At 49.0% G+C, this 21,634-nt stretch overlaps 1 protein-coding gene across 3 annotated transcripts in view; it reads right to left on the bottom strand.

The window, feature by feature from the left end:
• LOC142579641 (uncharacterized) overlaps positions 1 to 17,429 on the bottom strand; it is a 143,931-nt gene extending 126,502 nt beyond the window's left edge. For all 3 annotated transcript variants that reach the window (XM_075690041.1, XM_075690043.1, XM_075690042.1), the window contains exon 1: positions 17,139 to 17,429. In XM_075690041.1, coding sequence (XP_075546156.1) covers positions 17,139 to 17,181 — 43 coding nt within the window. In that variant the 5' untranslated portion in view covers positions 17,182 to 17,429. The remainder of the gene's footprint in view (positions 1 to 17,138) is intronic.
• Between the last annotated feature and the right edge of the window lie 4,205 nt (positions 17,430 to 21,634).

Here is a 21,634-nt window from a genome sequence, read left to right as displayed (position 1 = left end):
TTCTTGCGCAACATTCGACCCAAGAGGCCACGATCGGACGCACGTTATTCTCTCGTTCGAAAGCCAGGAACGCTCGGCGCGTGCTCCCGCTGCCAATTCCTCGCCTTCTTACCTCGTGACAGCTCGCACTCCGAGGCGGCGTGTTTCTGCACCATCTCCGGGACCGGTCCGCTTTTCTCAGTGCCATCGCAGCATGCTGTATGCGTAGAAATCGTGCGACGCTGTAATATACTGACTTCACAATTGCTTAGGTTAAGCGTGCCTCAACATTCCTTCACCGGAGTACACACGTCACAGACATGGATACGATTGCATAACACCTGATGACATCACCGATCCGTGTTCCTCTATAGTTTACGCTCGTCCACTACCTATGTAGAAACCGACAATTGCCACTGTAAGCTCGCGTCAAACGGCCGGCGTAGCAATCTTGCCCTTAGCGCCGTACGATTGTCTTCAACGTGGTCGTCGTCGTCGTCCTGATGCTGTCGTCACAGGTACGTCACAGGTACATGCTCACGACTCACACACGCGCACCTACTCAATTTGCACAAACACTTTGGCCCACCTGGTATGGGCCAGAGTGTTTGGCCCATACCATGGTATTGGGCACACGCGGTACTCTCAACATGTGCACCGCGTCTCGAAGCGCTGTAGATTGCCACACGAAGGAAGACGGAAACTTGAGCTCGCTCACTTTTACTGCGATAGCAAATATACAGACGCCCTAGGTGCATTAACGCCCGCCAGGTACCTGTAAAATGTTTCGCATAACGTCGATCCCACAGTGCGTGGGATCTGCACAATTATTTATTAACATGCGCATTTACGGCACCATAACGTATTTGCTGCGTTGTAGCAGAATTTTTGTCAGCAGAAAAAAAAAGCTGCCATAACGCAGCCGGAAAGTTACGATTAAGTGCCGTAAATGCGCAAGAATGGCGTACCTTCTCGATATTAATTGGCAACTGAAAGTTAGGTTTCTTTTTTCTATATTAAAATTCGTGCGGCCTTTCGAAATATTTTTTGTTTAGGTTGCTGCCCGTTGAGTCACTTTGGTGCACTGAGATGAACTTCGACAGATGGACGCAGGGGCAATGTCCGAAATTCGATTTAGGTGCATGTTAAAGAACCCCAGATGGACAAAATAAATCCGGGGTCCCCCACGGCTTTCCTCATAATTATATCGTGGTTCCGGCACGCAAAACACTGTAAAGTAAGTAATTGTTATTTTTTCTGTTTTTGTTTGCCATAACAAAACTACGTTGTTAAAAAAGAAACAATTGTAAGCCTTAATTGACTCGAGAAAGCAAACCATCTCCTCACATAAGTTACATGACCGCTTTCAAAACATCTGACATTGCGCAGGAGTGACGCTCGCATTGCGTGCACCCGAATTGATACAGCACCCCAGCACCCCTCGTCGAAAATTCCGCGCACAGCCTCGTTTGCCGAATGAGATATGCTGGCATGCAGACAGTAGTCGGTAAACCACGCATGATGCCCGAATCCAGCCTTCTCTGTTCTGAGCGACCCCACCCGGATTTAGGAGCCCAAATGATCAGTGTATGCTGCAAAACCAAAATCACGACAATCGGACAGAAGAGGTGTTAATAACGTTCCAAGCCAGAGTCGGCGCGCGAACATGGCGTCACGGAAAAGCGGAGGCGTTGCCATCAATTTCGGTGTGCAGCCGATGTTGTGTATACACAGCTAGTGCGCGACGGCGATAGCATAATAACGGGGATGACTCCGTCAAAGCAGTCATCAGCAACGGCAAAGCGAAGCACACGTGGCGATCGAACGCGTTTTCCTGCAACTTAGACGCTTAAGTGTGTGTGTGTGTGTGTGTGTGTGTGTGTGTGTGTGTGTGTGTGTGTGTGTGTGTGTGTGTGTGTGTGTGTGTGTGTGTGTGTGTGTGTGTGTGTGTGTGTGTGTGTGTGCGTGCGCGTGCGTGCGTGCGTGCGTGCGTGCGTGTGTGCGTGTGTGTGTGTGCGTGCGTGTGTGTGTGTGTGTGTGTGTGTGTGTGTGTGTGTGTGTGTGTGTGTGTGTGTGTGTGTGTGTGTGTGTGTGTGTGTGTGTGTGTGTGTGTGTGTGTGTGTGTGTGTGTGTGTGTGTGTGTGTGTGTGTGTGTGTGTGTGTGTGTTTTAGAATGAACACCCGCGACCTTCAGTAAGGCGGGAAAGCAACGGAGGGTCAATGCCTGCGTCTGCTCCCTTCTCCTGTACCTTGTCGCCACAGCGTCTTCTTTGTTTACAAACATGTAGCTTGTGTACCGAATGCTGCGTAAATATACAGGTGTAGGGTAGAAATGACACCGCCATGCTTAACCAACTGCGGTAGTAAAGTTGCGTTGCCGCTGCGTTGATCAACAGGAGAATAGGCGTTACGTTTTGGTAAACAATACAGCGGTCAAACGCTGTGGTTGCACCCGAAACCCGGGTTCCCGTAAATGACTATATGGGAGAACCTGGAAAATTTTACTAGCGTCAGATTTTGGGGGGAAAGCATTAACGGGATTGTGCCAGTGAGAGAGCGATGTCGATTACGTTTCCTTGTATATAGTGATATGGTGCCACCGATAGACTGGGGTCTCTTAGACCTCAGTGTATGCTGACAACTTTTCGACACTGTTTTACAAATAGGATCCCGAAAGAAACGTCGTTCGCCATTTCATACGGAAGTCCTACCGTAAAGCACCGACGCAGTGGCATATGGACTTATAAAAAAGTACTGGATGATGCAACCGGCAACGGCAGCGCTTATTGGCGACGCGTCTCACGACATTCATCACCTACAACGAGCTAGAACAAACGTTCCTGTGTTGTATGATTCTCCTGTTCATGTAACATAACGTACAGTCAGCCCACTGCAATCATATAGTATTTCATACAAAAATTACTACAGCGATATCTTCAAACGTAGTGTATACGGAACCATGGCAACAGCAAGGCCTGGCGCTGCAGCTGGAGAACCTCTATTTCACTAAGCATGCTAATGATGAGTGTACAGTACATGGATCTGCCTAAACTTCGTCCTCCTGGCTTCGAACGACTTTGTTACTGGGCCCACCGATCATTTCTGACAAAATGTGACGTTAGAAAATTCAACAGTTAATCCGCAACAATTATGCATGTTCGCAGAGACTTGCCTTTACTGCATTTCGAAATATATGAACGCTTGCATTTCCATATGGTAGCTAAACAATTTCAGCGCCTGAGTTCCCCTCTAGCAATTTTAGTAGGAAGCTCTAAGATTCCAATAAAGGCAATAATTGTTCGGCACGCTTTAGTTGAAGACAGTGTCGCCCGGTGCCGGCCACAAGCCTTCCGTTATTCTGGTGTACGTCTACGCTACTAGATATGTCTGTTTCATCACCGGGACAATGCTGTACGCTCTCTGTGAACGACTCGCCGCTCGCAAGAGCGAGCAGAGCTCTCTCTCTCTCTCTCTCTCTCCTCGCGCAGGGGAGCCTATATATAAATCGTGGTTGTAGGTGTTTCGCGTATAAATCTTGTCAAGGCCCTGACAGCACATCACATTCTACGAGTGCCAGCGCCGGAGTGAGGCGTCTCTCGATCCCCCGTTCTATACCCGCGCTATTTCTTGACAGAGAGTGGGCGGTGGACAGTGGTGGATCCAAAGAAAAAAAGAAGGGGGGGGGGGGGGTAAGGGAGGTCGCTTCCCCTTTTTTCCAAATCCGGTGTCAGCACCCTTCCCTCCCTATCCCGGTCTCACTTCGAGCAGCCGCTCCCCACCCCAACCCCCCTTCTAAAATGAGCGGCTGAATCAGCCACTGCTTCTGGAGGATGTGTTGAATGATCACAGATTGTGCTTCAATGGTGTAGGCGCCCTGCGACCAGCGGCAGTGACAAGTGTGCTGTTTCCCCTGTAGTCCTGCTTCCGCTATTTCATTGTATCTGAGCGTACCAAACCAACGCGTATACGGGTAAAAGTGCAACAACTGTTTGCATGCTTCAAACTGACCACCTTCCGGCCTCATACGAACAGGAAAGAAACGTTTACGAAGAAAGAACGGGGTGGTTTCTAAAGTATACAAACTAACAAAAGGATAATATGCGGTATCTGCGATTAAACTGACTGTATTGGATTGGTGTAAAATTAATCTCCGTTTTTAGATCACGAAAAATAACTTGCTTATTTAAAAACTAAGGCTTTTACTGAATCATGTCTCACCACCATCAATTGGTTCACAACATCTTATTGCAGACAGACTGTGAATTCCCCAGACACAAAAACACGAAATCGATGTTGTGATGTAAACAATATGCTACAGGTAAGTACAGATGCCGCAGAGTCGCAAGCCGCACTTGGACTCTCTATAGGAGACGCATGCGGCTTATGCGAGCAAGAGTTTCTGTTTGGCCACGTGGCCAAACCAGTTTTTTTTTTTTTTTGCAAGCTTTCAAATTTACTAACAGGCTCGGGACAAACGTCTAGCAACATTGGCCTTTCGTGTGTCTTCCTCCTTTGTCTTCCTCGGTGTTCGCTATTAGTCGAGCATTTTCTTAGGATGTGATCTCCCCCATTTTCTCGCCCCTTCTATTTTTCTAAGGTACACACCTGCTACAGCACTTCTGGTAAGCTAACCGCATTTCATATTTTTGTTACAAGTTAACCTCTCTGTGCGTTCTTTCAAGATGTAAATTTGTTTGACGGCGATCATCGCCATCACCATAATCACCATCCTTGTGGGCTTCTTGTTATTTCAACGCTGCGTGCGGCTACTTTCTTGACAGGAAAGTTCACGGCACACAGCGTTAGAAAGAGGAAACTGTTTTATTACAATTTCTAGCGTGTCGCAGTCATTTCGGTCTCTGTCAAACGTCTGCAGCGGAAGGAAGCTACACCCGCTGTGGTTGCTCAGTGGCTATGGTGTTAGGCTGCTGAGCACGAAGTCGCGGGATCGAATCCCGGCCACGGCGGCCGCATTTCGATGGGGGCGAAAACACCCGTGTACTTAGATTTAGGTGCACGTTAAAGAACACCAGGAGGTCTAAATTTCCGGAGTCCCCCGCTATGGCGTGTCTCATAATCAGAAAGTGGTTTTAACCCGTCATTTAATCTTTTTTTTTTTTTAAAGCAAGCTACGGTCCCCGTCTGAAGCATATGTGAAGTTGCGGAATGGTGCGGTGCTTTGATCTTTTCATTTGGGCTCGAAATTACAGTAGGTTTTCTGGAATATATCCAGTGTTAGATGTGCGGGTCGTTCGTTCTCCTATACCTTGATTTCGAAATCAGACGCGCGATTGTTTCCTTCGCCTCTCGCTCCACTTATGCGTACATCTGCGCGCTGCGACGCTCTTGCCCAAGAACATGGGCACGTGGCTCAGTGACCGAGGAGATATATATGCCGTCGACAGCGCGAGACGTCGCAGGTTCGGTCCGTTCCAACTTGCAGCAGGTTCCGTGGATTTCTGCGAATTGCGAGAACTTGCTCCGCGCAGGGAAAACTCGGCGCACGTTCCCACTTGTGACCGCGATCAATGACAAGGCTGCCACTGCGAAGTCTGCGTGCTTATTACAAAGCTTCGTTTAGACGGTGTTATGTCAAAAAAAAGGAAGAAGAAAAACAATAAAGTGCTGGCAGCTTACTTGTGCGAGAACAGCTGGCGGCCACTTTAGCTGCATTTGCGAGAGTTTTCGTTCTCCTATAGGTGGAACACGTTTAAACTGCTCGTGGCCCAATCAGGGTAAACGCGCTCCCGTGGGGAGCGGGAAGGCACAAGTGCTCGCTCTAAAATGAAGTCAAATAAAGTAAAGGACGTAACTTCGGCAAAAGAGATTAGAAGAACCCCATTTGTCAGAAGCGTTTGTAGGTATTTCACACACACACACAAAAAAAAACTTTGCCTGTCTGTAATATTTTCCTTTTGCCCGTACATATTATACCGGCATCCCGCACGCAAGAAAATGATCAAAAGTGTAAGGTCACATAGGACCACACAGTGTCCTTGAACAGGGTTCTGTGCTTAGAGATTATTTCGAAGAAACATCGCATGATGTTCATTTTTCTTTAGTGAAATTAGAAGTATGTCGTAGCGTCCATTTTCTAACCATTAAAAAGCCCATTTATTTATTTATTTATTTATTTATTTATTTTGTACTTCTTCTCGACAAATTTTGGAGCAGGCAACGACCTAATTTTGAGAACGTCTTTTCGACGCAACACTGTGTCATACCAGCAAAGACAATGGCCTCCCAAAGCATCGCTTCTAACAATTCCGATGCTTTTATTTACAGAAAAAGAATGCTTAAAACCTCTCCTGACCACTCGGCCTGGAAATATTTTTTTTTTCTTCGACTTCCCGGAGAACACAGGGTTTGTTGTGTGGATATTTATGTAGTCTGCGAGAGGCCGATTATCGATATTATCGAGGAGCCGATTAATGAATCAATCACCAACATTTCATACGGTTCTAGCAAAAGCTTATGCCACTCGCAGTTCGGCTATGTAAGAGAGAGAGACAGCGAGAGCGTCAGCGCATAGTGACATTGGGCGCAAGCCATATTGTTGACCTTGGCTACTGGTATGTATGTTGGCGAATCCCTTTCCCCCACCTCCAGTGTAGGGTAGCAAACCGGGTGCTCGTCTGGTCGACCTCCTGCCTTTCCTGTCCTTACTCTCTCTCGCCCCATAGAAAAGCGTACGCCCATTGTTGCAGTTAGTGACAGCCAAAGAATGCAGTGGCAAATGCACCGCTGTCCAACTCCAACAGAATCTGTAAACCTATTACGGGTCAGCCAATCACGTTCGCTCAAATCCGTGACGCAACGACGGGGGCGGACCTTCTCAACGTCATCCTCTCTCTGCAGGAAGTGTTTTCGAGCGCGGTGGCGGAGCTTGCACTGGATTATTTGCTTGTCACAGGGAACAGTAAATGCTTTGTCAGCAGTGCATACATTCTGTCTCTTAGACTTCGCGCAGAAGTCTATGGTCATCAGCTGAAAAAGAAACCGAACGATGGATAAGATGTCCGTAAGATAACGTTCACTAACAGTGTTCTCATTTCAGCAGATGTGTGGTGACATTTAGTGGGTATTTGACTTCTACAGCAGCAAAAATGCGCATTGACCTGGATCGCGGATATCTCTTGTTGTTGTTTTTAATATTCATGGCGATATCTTTAGCGGATTTCCGCACGAACTTCTTCCTTTTTTTCTCTTCTTCTGAACGAACAGCAGAGAATGCTAACAAGAGCGAATACTTATCACGGCCATAAGTACGAGAAAAGTTCTGCGATAAGTACAAGGTTGGTTCTTGAAACGCGTTAAGGGCTGTTCACTGACTTAAGTCATAAGCATAAGTATAAGTTTGGTTTGTGAATACGGCGGTAAGACGACTCTCGCAGCCTTTTGCACTGTTCATCCACAACTATCAACCGCCGATTCTAGCCCCCTCAGTCACCCTGCTGTGCTTTTTTAGCGCATTTTAGCATATTTCGAGGAAACTTTGATACGGCGTGCTGAATGTCATTTCCTCAAAATATTATGCTTTGGAAAGCCATCGCAACAGTAACTCTCAGTGCCCTTATATACGACTAACTTACGAGAATTTACAAGTAATACAGAGTTTGCGATCAAATTACTTTCATAAAATTCTTCTGCCTAGTTTATGCCCTTTCAAGCCTCGAAAGGTACATTCAATGAGCACTTTGCTATCTACGTAAACGAATGTATTGTGTCCGTTTTGTAACTTTGCACCTGAGGTGTCGCTACCGCTATGTGCCGTATAAACTGCTACCAAAACAGGCATTAAAAAGGCCAGTTTGCTATGTATGCTCTTCTTTCCCGTGTATAAACTTCAAGGTGAATTTTTAACTGATTCAAAACTTTTACCGGAATCCCTACAAAAGAAAATACGGCAATGCAAACTGAGAAGCGGACGTCCATCGTATTAGTTTTTTAGCCAGCGTTCAACTTCTCAGACACTGTTATTTGCGATGCAGCCATTGAAGAAGTCTGACGCAAGGCAGCCATGTGAGGGGGCACGGAAAAAGAAGTTCGTGGAATTGGCTGCGTCGGTTACAGTAAAGAATATATATGTTTTGCTGACTTGTGTTTGCAAATGAGCAACAAATGGACCGCCTGATTCACGTAAAGTGTACGGCCTGAGACAAAAATTTTGAATCCGCTTCACAAGTAACACGAGCTACACGAATCCGCATCCATCCTCCGTGATGAGTATGACGACACTTCCGACTATTTTACGTAAGACAACAAGGCAAGAGGGGCGGATTACGGTTTTGTGTCCTTGCAACTTCAGAAAAAAAAAATGTTACAGAAGTGTCCGCACCCGTAAATATCTTTTACAACCTTCGGAGGTACACTACTGCGCGCACAACGGTAATCGTCGTCATTCTCGTGGGCGATAGACAGCTATAGGTAGTTTAGGTATAGGAGGAGGCTATAGGGAAACAGCGCTATAGAGCGCGTGCGCGTATGAGAGCTAGTTTTAGCGTAAGATTACCACCTTACTGAGTACGTAATCGATACACTGTACAATAATTTACACCCCTAAAAGTGAATAAGGCAGTACGTAGATCTATGACTCGAGCCCTTACACCCAAGTGTAAGAAGGGCGTGATGGGGAGTTAAAGACCTAATTACACCCTTACTCAACTTTAACGGCGTCAATTATGTTACCGTGCTGCTGAATTACATTACAGTGCACCTGCAGCCACGACTGCGCGCGTACGGAGTTTACCGGGCTCCGGTAAAGTTTGCGGAACCCTCCCACCATATGCCGTGTTTGCATAACAACATGGCAGCGCCCAGGCGGTGCGCTTCCGAGCCTAATTCGCTCGTGATTCTTGCGCTCCGTTCGTAACAGCAAAAAGTAAACGGTAAAATGGGCCATCGCTTTGTCTCATATATCACGCCGAGGACTAAGCATTGTTGTTATTGTGTCGTTATTATTCAGATCGGTTGTTCGTTTTGACGCTCCCATAGGCCAAAGACAACGGCATCGACGCGACATATATCCTCCGAGATGGGGCCATTCGTGCCTCGAACGCTATGCGCGTCCAAAAATTTACGTATCGCTCCTGACACACACAAAGAAAGAAAGAACACCAGTATCACGGAGCTTTAATTAAAGGAATTTCTTCCTTTCGCGATTTGTCGTTGCACGCACAATTGTGAACCCGGAGCACGCGTGAAAATCTTAACTGGATTTTCAAAAATGCCTTGTAAAAGAATTTCTGCATTCATTCTGCTTGTGTTGAACAATATTGCTAGAGATAACGAAGGACATCTTCGCCTTGACGTCCTCGTCGTATTTGGCGCTGTTCACGTATACACCCATGCATGATAGCAATAAGGCCCAGAGGAGTAGATTTTAATGAACAGAAAGGAGGAGAGGTCGGCCTGGAGAGCGTGTCTCTAGCCTGGTATACTCCTCACTGAGGAAAGGGGAAGTAAGAAATACAGGGAAAGGTAGGTGGCAGGTGATTATGTTATGGTACAACGAGATACTATATACATGTTGTCCAATATGCAGATGCGCACTGTAGACGCAATACACGTAAGAGTAATCTTGTCCACGCAATAAGTAATCTTGCACAAAAAGCTATTGCGCAAACACATTTCGCACTGACTGAACGTCTCACAGGTTCTAGAGGCGATCGTATAAACCAGTCTCACTTAAAAAGTTCAAAAGTGATTTTATGGCACGTTGGGCACAGTCAACACTCCTACAAAACATCCCTCACCTTCGGCACACACTCTATGCTGATGATATCACTCTATGGACTACCCATGGCAGTGATGGAGACATAGAGAACACTCTGCAGTCGGCAGCTACCCTCACCCAAACACATGCACGGAGTATCGGACTCTCATGCTCTCCGGAGAAGTCGGAACTCCTCATACTTCGCCCCACAACCCGAAACTGCCCCACCACCCCTATAACCGTGACACTGGAAAACCGGTACATCCCTGAGGTACACACTCTCCGGGTACTGGGCCTCCACATCCAAAATGACGGGAAAAACACTCTCATCATCCACAAACTCAAGCGGACGGTGGTGTCGATATCCCACCTAATCCGCCGAGTTTCTGCACGCCACCGGGGTATGAGGGAGCATGACTTATGTCGTCTCATTCATGCCTTCGTCCTCAGCCGCTTTCTCTTCACGCTCCCCTACCTTAAACTCCAGGGCAGAGAAATCTCCACCCTGGATGCCATGATCCGAACAGCATTTAAGACAGCACTACACCTACCCCTAAATACCTCCACCGAGAAACTCCTCCAGCTAGGCCTACATAACACGATAGGTGAGCTTATTGAGGCCCACAGACAGACACAATACATACGTCTCGCGAGAACCACCACCGGCAGACACATACTACACACCCTCGGTATCAGGATACCAGCCACGGATCCCACACAGCTCCAGGTGCCCCACCACATTCACCGCGAACTTCTCATTAAACCTCTCCCTAAAAACATGCACCCCACCTACCATGAACCCCGCCGCAGAGCTCGCGCACGGGCGCTCCACAAACACTATGGCACGGAACCGGATGCTGTGTGGGTGGATGCCGCATGCACAGGTGAGGACGCGGTTGTTGCCATCACGAACCTCTCCCTACAACCGATTACCACCCTTCACATATCCCCAACTGCCACTTCGGAGGAGGCTGAAGAGGCTGCCATTGCCCTAGCTATTATGCGCACGGAGGCCCGGTATATATTATCAGACTCTAAAACTGCGATACTAAATTTTGCTCGCGGGAGAGTTCACGTCCCTGCATTTCGCATACTGAACTCTCTCGCTGCATACCCGCCCCGCCACATGGAGCTCATATGGGTGCCTGCCCACTCTGGGAATCCTGGAAACGAGGCTGTCAACGCTTTAGCCCGAGGTTTTCTCAACCGGGCAGCGGCGGCCTCCGATCCAGGGTTCTCACGGGAGCGCATGCATTCATTCACTGAATTGACGCAAGCCTGCAAAACTGAGCGTCGGCTCTACCCCCCACCCCATCCCTCCCTCGACAATTATCACCAGACACTTTGGAGGCGGCTCCAAACACGCACCTTACCCTCCCCTTATATACGCTCGCGCTATCACCACGTCCACACCGACCCCTCCTGTACCCTCTGCCACCACCCCAAAGCCACTCTCGATCACATTCTTTTCCTCTGCCCGGCGGATCCTCCCCCGCGGGGCCTGGAGCACCTTACTACTTGGGAGGCTTGGGAGACCCTACTGCGCTCCGAGGACCCGGCCAAGCAAGCCATCGCCACAGGCCGGGCTGCCAGCGTCATGAGCCTCCGGGACATGAACGTTTGAGTGCAGTGGGGCCGTGCGGGGGCCCAAGGACCTGCGTGTCCGCAACTCCCCTGTGTGCAATAAAGTTATCACCACCACCACCTCCACGCGCCCAAAAGCTTTTCTTCTGAAAAGGGGCGGAAGTTCAAGCAGTCAGCAGTAGATTTGAGTGTTCTTCGTTCGGCCGCATATTGAGGGCACACGCAAAGCACGTGAGCTATTGTCTCGGGAGTGTGACAGACGCTACAGTCAGGGTCCCGTGTTTGTCCAATCTTGTGAAGGTATCGGTGGGTGTATGCCACACCCAGCCGTAATCGATGAATGAGTGTTTCCTAGCCTCTCCGCAACAGAAGTGGAAGCCGGAATTATAAACGAGCGTCAAGTCTATGGAGCAGCTCTTGTCGATGTTCGGGGTTGTCCCAATGTCGCGCCATAGAAGTTTCGATGGAGTTATGGAACAAGGCGTTAATGTCATATCGGGAAAAATAAATCTTTATAATGGTGCGTCAGTGTGCATCCAGAGTAAAGTTTTGATTGAACTGCTTTGGCTGTGCCCTGCATGGGACGCATTCCACTCAGGCTGAGTATGCTACGAAAGGCCAGACTGAAGCCCCAAATGTACCGGGAAACTAAAACCGTTAGATGCCGGAGGCGGAGCCCATACATTGCAATTACTGACACAGACTAGCATGGGCTTTCTCTTTTTTCTTTCTTTTTTTTTGCTGCTTTATATGTTATCTATCCCTATAGTTCATCCAAAATAAATCATCCGAATTTAAGAAGAATTTGTGGAGAACTTTTGTTTTTATTGCGGAGGTGTTCTATACTGACGGGTACTGGTCTATGGGGGTCACGGAGGCGTCGGGTGATGCGCTCCTATTATCGACTCCGAGACCTTAGGCGCAGGCACGCTGAAGGTTTGAGACGGCACGCTCCCATCTCGCTTTACTCAGCCATTGCCGAATACGCCGTTTATTTCCAGCTCGCCAAAGCTCAAGTTAAGCCACACTGGTGTCGGCCAGTCGTTCAGAGGCAGATCACCTAGTTTTTTCCTTTTTATTTTACAAAGGGCACCGAGTAGTGAAACACTCGCTAGTCGCGCTGTTTACTTGTGTACAAACGCAGACACTAATCTGCGTTTGTGTCACTGACCTCGCGTTTCTGCTCTACGATTCTGCATGCTTTATAGTTATGATACAAACACACAAACTGGTCCTATTTAGTGACTTGCTCATCTATAGAAAGCCAAGGGCGGATAGCTTAAGCGTGTTACGCTTCCACAATACCAGTAAGGCCACTCATATCGTGAAGGGAAGGTCGATATAAGCGAGAAGAACGCGCAAAAATCAAGACAGGTGGCGACACCGCCGCGAAGTTCCCGCCACAGCACGCCGCGACGTCACATATTTTGACGGCGTCTGCTTGGTCCTATATAGTTTTTTTTTTTTTTCGTCGGTAACCATGGCATTATACAATCTATTCTAAAGATGCCGAAGACTGATTTTAGCCAGTCTTGAGAACATTTACTGCCCCACAAGGGCCCCAAATACGGGAAAATACTTTATGAAGTCAACTGAGTACACGGCCTTACAGGCAATAGGGTATGGCGGGAAATTAAAAAAAAAAAAACACGGAAGTTTGTTTTTCATTTTATTTTCTTCTAGTAATCATGCATCCTGTTACCGCGAGATTATATCGAACAGAGTTTTCAAACGACAGTTTATCGGTCAAAAGTGTCTTAGTGCCTCTTTTTAGTGGCCCTGTGAAAACATCTTGCGCGGCGGTATAACGTTGTCGAACCCTTTCGGCACGTATACGAAAAGCTCTGCCAACTTTGACCTCTGCAGCAGAGGGTCGTCCTTCCCCGCCTCCGCTGCCCCCGCCCCGATTGCTCCAGTGAGCGCCGTTTCGGCAGCACGAATGGAAGATTATAGGCGGTGGCTGTTACGTACGTCAATTATGAGCTTCTCCGTAAATACCTGACTCATTGCGCGTCTTTCGGCTCCCTCGACCCTCTTGTGCGCGCGCTTCTAGCGCACTGTGCTCGTCGTCGCCGTTGTCGCTGTTGTCATTTTGAGCACTTTCTTCGTGACGCCACGCTGCTTGTCACTATGGGTAGGTAGTTAAACAAACCGAGAAAGCGAAGCCATAGTGCTGTAAAAACATTGATAGCATTTGTCAAGCGCCGTCAGCAGTGATTGGTATAAGAGGTACTTGAATGAGAATGCTAACATGCATGTATGGAACGACGAACAGAATAACGCCGTTACAGCAACGTTAGAGAGACCATCAAGACAGTGAAGTGCTGCAAAATGGTCACTACGGAAGAGAGAAATGCCCTGAACGCGTGATGAGAATGAACTGGAACGCAATCGGTCAGGAATAAATAAAATTCAAGGTGGTGGCGAGAAAAAAAAAATTGATTTTCCCTCTTGCAAAGGTGGCAAGACGCTGCTGTAAATTAAATGCCAGGGAACTGACGAAGGATTGTGAAAAATGACGGGGAAATGTCGAAGAAAACTCAACATCACCGGCCCCCGCGTGAGAAGTGAGCAGAGCTGAAAGAAGATAATTGCGCCCTGGAGGCACACTATACGCTGTGATTCATAACCACTGGCTGCCTGCCTAATACAGAGGCCACGCACTGACGTCACTGCAGCGGCCGCCATGATGACGTACAGCTGACACGACCAAAAGCAGCGCATCGTCTCGATGCGCTTATCCATGGAGTCGTTGTGGAAGCCTTCGATGGGGATAACGAAGTGGGTGTCCGTGAGTTCGCGCGAGGGGCCTCTCCATTTCAAAAACAAAGGGACACAATTAGAAAACTGCAGCGCCCCGTTCGCATACCCGAGGCGAGTCTGGTTCCACACATTGCGCCAATCGCACGAGCGAGGTCCACCACAGTTGTGCAGCCTGAAAGCGCGAATAAAAAGGCCGAGGCGCAGGGCATCGACGATACCGGTGTACGCGAGGTGCATGAATTATTTTTCCCCGTCGCGTTGCAAACCCCTTGCGAAACCCGGCCTGACCACCACCGCGGAGGTGCATGCGAGGACCAATTACGACTTTCTCTCCCTCTCCATCTCTCTCGTCCAACACTTCCCCTAGTTTCATCGGCTCCCTGTCTCTCTCTCTCCTCCTCTCCCACTCGGCCGCTGACGTCACAGCGAGCCGAACCGGACGGTTCTTCCCATGGGCGCCGCTTTTTCAGACACACATCCTGCCGGACTGCAGCATGGGCGCGACAAATCTCCTGCCTGAGAGAAACATGGCGGTCATAAAATTCTGCGGCCGCCGCCTCCGCGCTGTCGTGCGCTGGCGCGCCGGAATCGGGCTTTCGAACGCGCCAGATGAGCCCGAGGCATCTTCAGAGAGACGGCGTACGCGTGCGTCTGTTTCTCCACCACCTCCTATATTCCTTATCAGCAAACGCAGAATCCGGGATATCTATGCACTCTCTCGAACGCTACCAATGTCTGGGGGCTGCGCCTGAAACGATCTGCCGCTGGTGTGTAGCCATAGCGCACGCAGCGTCGCACTCTGGAGCGCAAGGACCCGCGCCGACGCTATGGCTTCGTTCGCGAGTTCGCATCAATCCGACGAGTGGCCCTCGTGATTCACTCTGGAGTATGAAGAATCAAATGCACACACACAAATAAACGAGGAAGGGGGACGGTTGCGCCTCGCTTTGAAAGCTTGATGACCGCGGATCCGATCGACGTGTAGTCTCTCCGCGAGCGTTATACAGTCAACAGAACACGTCGCTGATGTCTCGGCCCTCGAATCGTTTTCCCTTCGCTATAATGACGCGATGGAAGCACTAAGAAGCACGTTAAGGTTGGCGCTGCACCGGTACACAATCCTCGTTGCACGTAGCCGCAACACCAACTACAGCAAGCGCACTTTTATACAAAATAAAACTCTATGCCTTTCACGGTCTATTCTTGTCGGCGCTAGACGGTATACGCTGGCAATGCAATGCGCACGCATCTTCCTAAACTATACATGGCCAGGCTACACACCTAGAATGAGCATCTACAGATGTTTTCAGTCTGAACATTTCTATGTGCTCGCTGACATGTTTCTTGACTGCGAAGAAGGTGACTAATCACATCACTCGAGGAGAACGTTCGGTGAGATATACTTACAGTTATATAGTGGCCATCACGGGCATGCGCGTTAGCGGCGACGAAATTCCGCGAAAGTAGGAGATCGTAATAATCTTTATCCTGCATACACTGCGCGAAATATACGTATGGACGCCGAAGATCTCACCGAACGTTCTCCTCGAGCGATCTGATTAAGTAAAATGGCCGACAAACAGCCGTGACCTGGGTGAACGCTGTTGACACCCCGGTCACACGAAGAACTTTCGACCGCGATCGAGCCCGATCGGAATCCAATTACTGGAGCGCGATTGGATCCTTTCTCTGCGGAAGGGAGCCAATTGCGATCGAGAAATTCGATCCGGATCGGGCTCCATCACGACTGAAAGCATAGCGAGCGCTATATTAAATATAGCACCGCCATCTCTGTTACATAAATGCCGAGCTGGGAAACAAACGCGCAACAAGCGTCCTCGCATGAATGAACCAGAAGGCCGGCGTCATGGCTGCTTAGGAAGCTCTCTACAGAAAATTGAACTTCCGTCTCTGAATCTCATCTTGTTGTTGCAGGATGTATGTGGATGTCACGTTGCTTCAGCGCATGCAGCAGTTCGTTATATAACGTAACGCGGATGCGTTACATTGCAAAAACAAAGCAGAGCCCTATACACAAAGCTCCGGGGGTGCCGGGGGTGTGATCGCACGCGACTACGCGGACCTCTTCGCGCACCTTTCATCGGCGTTGTTTCCGTGTGTCTCAAGGGCGCGATTACTGGAGCGCACGTTAACCTTGCGCGCACCGAATGAACGCTCAACCACTTCGAAATATAGCCTCGCGGGCACTCAAGCGAAGACTGCGAAAGGATAGACATTTTGCGGAGATGTGCAACGTCATTCGGAGCTTGCGCGTTGAAAATGATTGCACTCCAATCCGAGGAGGTGCATTCAAAACAAACTGATGTGATCACCGCTTTCGCGGCACGCGTCAAAGAGAGTTGGTTTCCGCCTTCAGTGCGCGCACTTTGCAAGAATTACACCGCTGCGTTGTTCTTTTTCTTTTTTTTCAAAGGAGCAAGGCGCCGGAGCACGCCGGAGGCGGCGGCGGCAACAGCTAGCCGTGGCCTCCTCTCGCATCGGAATGTGAATGACCGTGAATGTTGGGCTGAGCAGGCGCTAGGCCTAACCAGCCGCACCGACCGGCTGACGTCGTCGTCCGGCAAGCAGCGGTCGGTGGCACGGGCTCCCTCGGCAACGACCCACCCTTTGACGAAATACAGGTGGGACGCGGCCGACGAGTAATCTCGAAAGCTACGGGCGTGCCTGCCGAGACGAATATCACTTCCGAGTCCGAAGCTCCGGGGCGCGCAGGGACTCGATAAACAAACGCGAGCGCGGAAGAGATGCGCGAAACTTTCGGAAACGGTCGTCGATTCACTGGAGCGCGCGCGTGCGGGCCAACAAGGAACAGCATTTTCGCGAGTGCGGGAAGGGGGGGGGGGCGAATAAAAAAACGGCCAAGAGAGTGGTGGGGGGGGGCACGCGCATTTCTCTTCCTTTCCCCCCCCGGAAATCGAGAGGTCCCGCCGCCAAGAGAGTGCAATAACAACATGCAACAGGTAGGCAGGCTCTGCTCTGCGCCACGGGTGTGTGTGAGAGAGGGCAGAGAGAGAGAGAGAGCGAAAAAGCGCGCTCGAGAGAAGCCGAGGAGGAGAGGCAACGGAGGCGAACTTACCCAAGACCGCCTGCAGCGCTTGGTCCTCGCCGACCACATCCATGACGCGCGTCGTTGTGTTTTCGGGGGCCGATTGAGCGGCACCGGTGCGGTAACTCCGGGTTACGACGTCGATCAGGAACCCACCATGGTCACTGGTGCACGCACACTGGAGACACGTCGGGAAGCACCGCTAGCTGGCCACAAAGAAGCGTCGCGAACGGCGGGGCACCATGTTCACTGTCACTTGCGCAGCGCTGGCTGCGGCTGCTCGGCGCTGGCTGAACGCCGCTGCGGCCGCCGCTGCCGCTTCGCCGTAGCGGCCGCTGCAGAGGAGGAGGAAGCGGTTCGTCGAGAGGAAGGGGAGGGTGAACGGTGGTCACGTGATCACTCTCGCTCCTTCCGACGCGGGACGGCCCACGAGAAAGGGGCGGCTGTCCGAGCGAAAGCAATTTCCCGCCGTGCGGGAATCTTCCCAGAAAGGTGAAGTGACCACTAAAGAACTTCGCCGCAAGTTCTGGTTGTGACTGATGGCTGATAGCTTTAAAGTATAGATGCGTGTGTAACAGGTCGCAAGGGTAAATAGTTCCGCATGTAGCAGCAACGCTATAATTCGGGAGTATCTGAAGCGCCAGCGTGCTGGTGTGAAAAAATGTCAAATTGCGGCTAATTTTGAAGGACTTCACTAAGCGTGTGTAAAACAATGAAAGTCATCGAAAGTTCGGCCGCTGTAACGTGTTATCACCAACGCGCACAAGTGCGAGCATAATGCAGCAAAACGGGTTATTTCAGCAGTATCCAAATGTTTGGCACGAAAATTATAAGTTGCGTATCAAAAATCGCAGCTCGGTGTCACTGGTGCAAGCAAAATTTCACCCTGAGCACATTCCACAGCGCACATGAACCCTGCGCACTTCAGCTGAAAATAAAAGTATGAACCTCTACAAGAACGGGACCTGCTGCACACTTGTAAAAGATGTCGCCTACTTAGGAGCTCGGTTAAATCTTCCTTCGTCATATCAGCGTCATTTATTTAGGGCTCAACACTGGTGTCCCGTTTCTTAGCGGGATCTCTGTTTCTGATTACCTTCTTCATATTCGCCCTGTTATAATCGCCCGCTGCTCTATGTCCCTAGTGTTGGGATCTTCCTCAGCATCTCATTGCCACCTATTAAAGATCCAACCCTGTGTCCCGCTGCGACCAGGGTCAATCACAATTGCTTTATTGCCAATATAGCTCGCGTCTTTCCCCATTATGCCACCAAATCCTCCCAGTTTCTCCCCTTTAACGTTTGCTACAATGTCCCGCAACTTTGACCATTCTCCTGGCGTAATCCTTCCGAATTCTTTATCTTTGTTCTTCACTCCGTCAATCCATCAAAGCATCCCCATTCGAGCCACTTGTACCATCTGAAGGGGGAGAGTGGTCAGGGGCAAGCGCCCCAAGTACCAACGGGTTTTTGCAGCAATAATTTACAAGAATAAGAATCGAGTATATCGTGGACATAGCGGCATGTTGTTCAGGTTTTACGTATGGAGGAAAGTCATGACCGATCGCGAAAACAGTTATTCAGATTTTGTTTTGAGTATAATGTCCTTGGACTCATAATCCAAAGGAAGATCCTTTGGAAGACTGCATGCAGAGTTGGTGTGTTGCTGCTCATTGTGTTATTTTACACTAAGCGATCACGCAACTTCCGACAAATAGGAGCGCTGCTCTGCTGTTTCCGATGAGAGCGGTACCACTGCCTGAGGAACTGTGCTTGCCTTGTGGCAGCCATTCACGTGTGTACATTCGGTACATGTGTGACGGACTGTACCTATACGTTCTGCTTCAAATTAATTTCTTTATATTTTTTTTTCATTTATCTCTTTTTTTATATCTAAATTCTCACATCACCTTCACCTCGTGCAGGGTAGCCAACCGGATTTCCTCTGGGTAGCGTATCCCTGCCTTTTCTTATGTCTGCTCCCATCCCTCGCTTGATTTTCGTTGCCGCTTGCTACCACCCCAGCAGTTTTGAAACGGGGGCCGGAATCCAATAAATGTTTATCTCTTTCTATCTCTCTTCCTACTCCTCACATATTGTTCCATGAGAGCGGCAATCACCGCGTTATACGGCTTCTCTGCAATGGCGTATCCAGGCGAGTGGCTACGCGTTATGTGCCTATCCCCCTACCCCCAACCCGCGCACCCCACCCCGAAAAAAATTCCTGGCCACTCCAAGCTGCTTCTCTTTATGGTTTCTTCATTTATCTTTCTTGAGCTTCCCCGGGCTCTCCACTTTGGTCCTTCATCGAGAGTTTTTTTCCAAATGCATGAAGACAATCCACAGCCACTTGGTCGCCATGTTTAAGACAGTCGTACTCTAATACGGTAAGCAAATATAGGATGCCGCACACGGCTGTCACAGCCCAAAAAGAAGGCATCGACGGTGCCTGGGGAAGGCTACCTCTAATACTTTTTCACCACTCCCGTCAAGCTGAAGGTTGCATCAGCGCTAAAATTGTGCTGGGTATACCGATACTTCTTTATTTTCGAACTGTTTTGTCTAGAACCCGTTCAGAGATGTTCATGGCATGTAACATAGTAATCTCTCCGTAGTTGCTGTAGTCATAAACGTCGTATTGTTCTTGAACTTTTGGATTTGTTCTTGCCCACAAATCTCCGTCCTCACATCTCACAAATGTGGCGCTCCTGTTTGTATTATCACCTTCCAGGCGATAATACGAGTGGGTACTTATCAGTATTGAGCCTTATCCAGAAAAAAAAAATGAGCTAAGAAGCATGAAACTGCTACACAATTCTTCACAATCCCGCAAGAAGTCAATGCGCTTGCGACATCTGTACTGCAGCTTCTTAAGTCTCTGCAAATAAAATTCTGTCTGCTTGTGCGACCACTCATTAGCGGCGTTACAGTTTCCTCCAGAACTCTCCCCCTTTAAGTGTTTTTTTTTTCAATATTGTGTAGCAGACAGTCAGAAGGAGCCAGGTCGGGCTAATATTCACACCGCAAAACGCAATGCCTCCTCAACCCAGTGGTAAGGCCGTGAAGAAGGCCCAGATGTGGCATCACTTGAAAACCTAGAAAGGTCAGTTCTGCCATTGTTTCACCTACAGTGTGTGGCGAGTCATTGTCATGCAACAGGATGACACCTTTGAAGAAATTTCCCCGACATGTTTTCTTGATGTTTTGTCACAACTTCCTCAATAAAGCCCATTAATATTCTGCATTAATAGTCAACCTTGTTGTATGTAGTCCACCAGTAGAAATCCCTTCTTATAAAAAAAAAAATGCAGCCATTTGCTTCTGAACCGATCTTTGTACGCGAAACGTGCTTCCATTCCTAAGACTGTTACTTGTCTTCGGATCCTAACAGTAGATCGATGTCCCATCACCAGTTACCTGCTTTTTTCAGGAAATCTGACTCATATTTTTGCAAAATATTCGAAAACAGCCACCGATGTCTCCACACATTTTCTCCAGTGTTGTCAAAAGATTTTGGATCCACTTTTATGCATGCTTTCTCAATTCCGCGTCGTCGTGGATAATGGCACCAAGCCACCAGCTCTCTCACGTGACATTCCCCCGACAAAATGTAGCAATATTTGTGGCTGATATTGGGGCGATCCTCCATGATCATGTCATAGATAGCTTTCACATTTAGCACATAAACTGGCTCCTCCACGGGGTTTCACACTTTCAACAGCGAAATAACGTGTTTTAAGGTTGACAACCTGACGTTTCACAGTGGCATACGAAGGACCACTGCCGTCGATTTCATCGTGGATGTGGTTCGCACCGTTTCCCTGCGACAACGGGACTTAAATTATGATCCTATGTTCTTCCACACTGATCTCTTCTGGAGGAGCGGGAACTGCCGTTTTCAATGTGTACCTGAAAAAAAAAGAAGATAAGCTTAGAACACAGGTAGCTTATTTTTGCGCCATTGAATATTAAAAAAATAGCCAACGGGTAACCAGCGCTGGCCAGGAGGCGCTACGACAGCTTTCATGTGCAACTAAAATATGCTGACACCGTCCGGTAGAGAGGCTACGAAGATGGCACGACATATTTAACGATAAGAGACGCGCGCCTGTATCAACGTTTGCATAGCCCGATGCGCCCAGCCATGTTCTGTCCATGTCCATCCGAGTTGCGAGGAGCGCATGCGCTGCTACGTCCTATAGCAGGTCGGTCATGTTAATAATAATAATATTTGGGGTTTTACGTGCCAAAACCACCTTCTGATTATGAGGCACGCCGTAGTGGAGGACTCCGGAAATTTTGACCACCTGGGGTTCTTTAACGTGCACCTAAATCTAAGCACACGGGTGTTTTCGCATTTCGCCCCCATCGAAATGCGGCCGCCGTGGCCGGGATTCGATCCCGCGACCTCGTGCTCAGCAGCCCAACACCATAGCCACTGAGCAACCACGACGGGTGGTCGGTCATGTTGAAGGCATGAAAAGTGTGTCTCAAGACGATAGGTGCATTTGCTAACACGAAAGCACT

This window comes from Dermacentor variabilis, chromosome 4 (genome assembly GCF_050947875.1).
Source record: "Dermacentor variabilis isolate Ectoservices chromosome 4, ASM5094787v1, whole genome shotgun sequence".
Lineage (NCBI taxonomy): Eukaryota > Metazoa > Arthropoda > Arachnida > Ixodida > Ixodidae > Dermacentor > Dermacentor variabilis.
The sequence above is the reverse complement of the archived record's forward strand: the minus strand, read 5'-3'. Positions and strand labels throughout refer to the sequence as shown.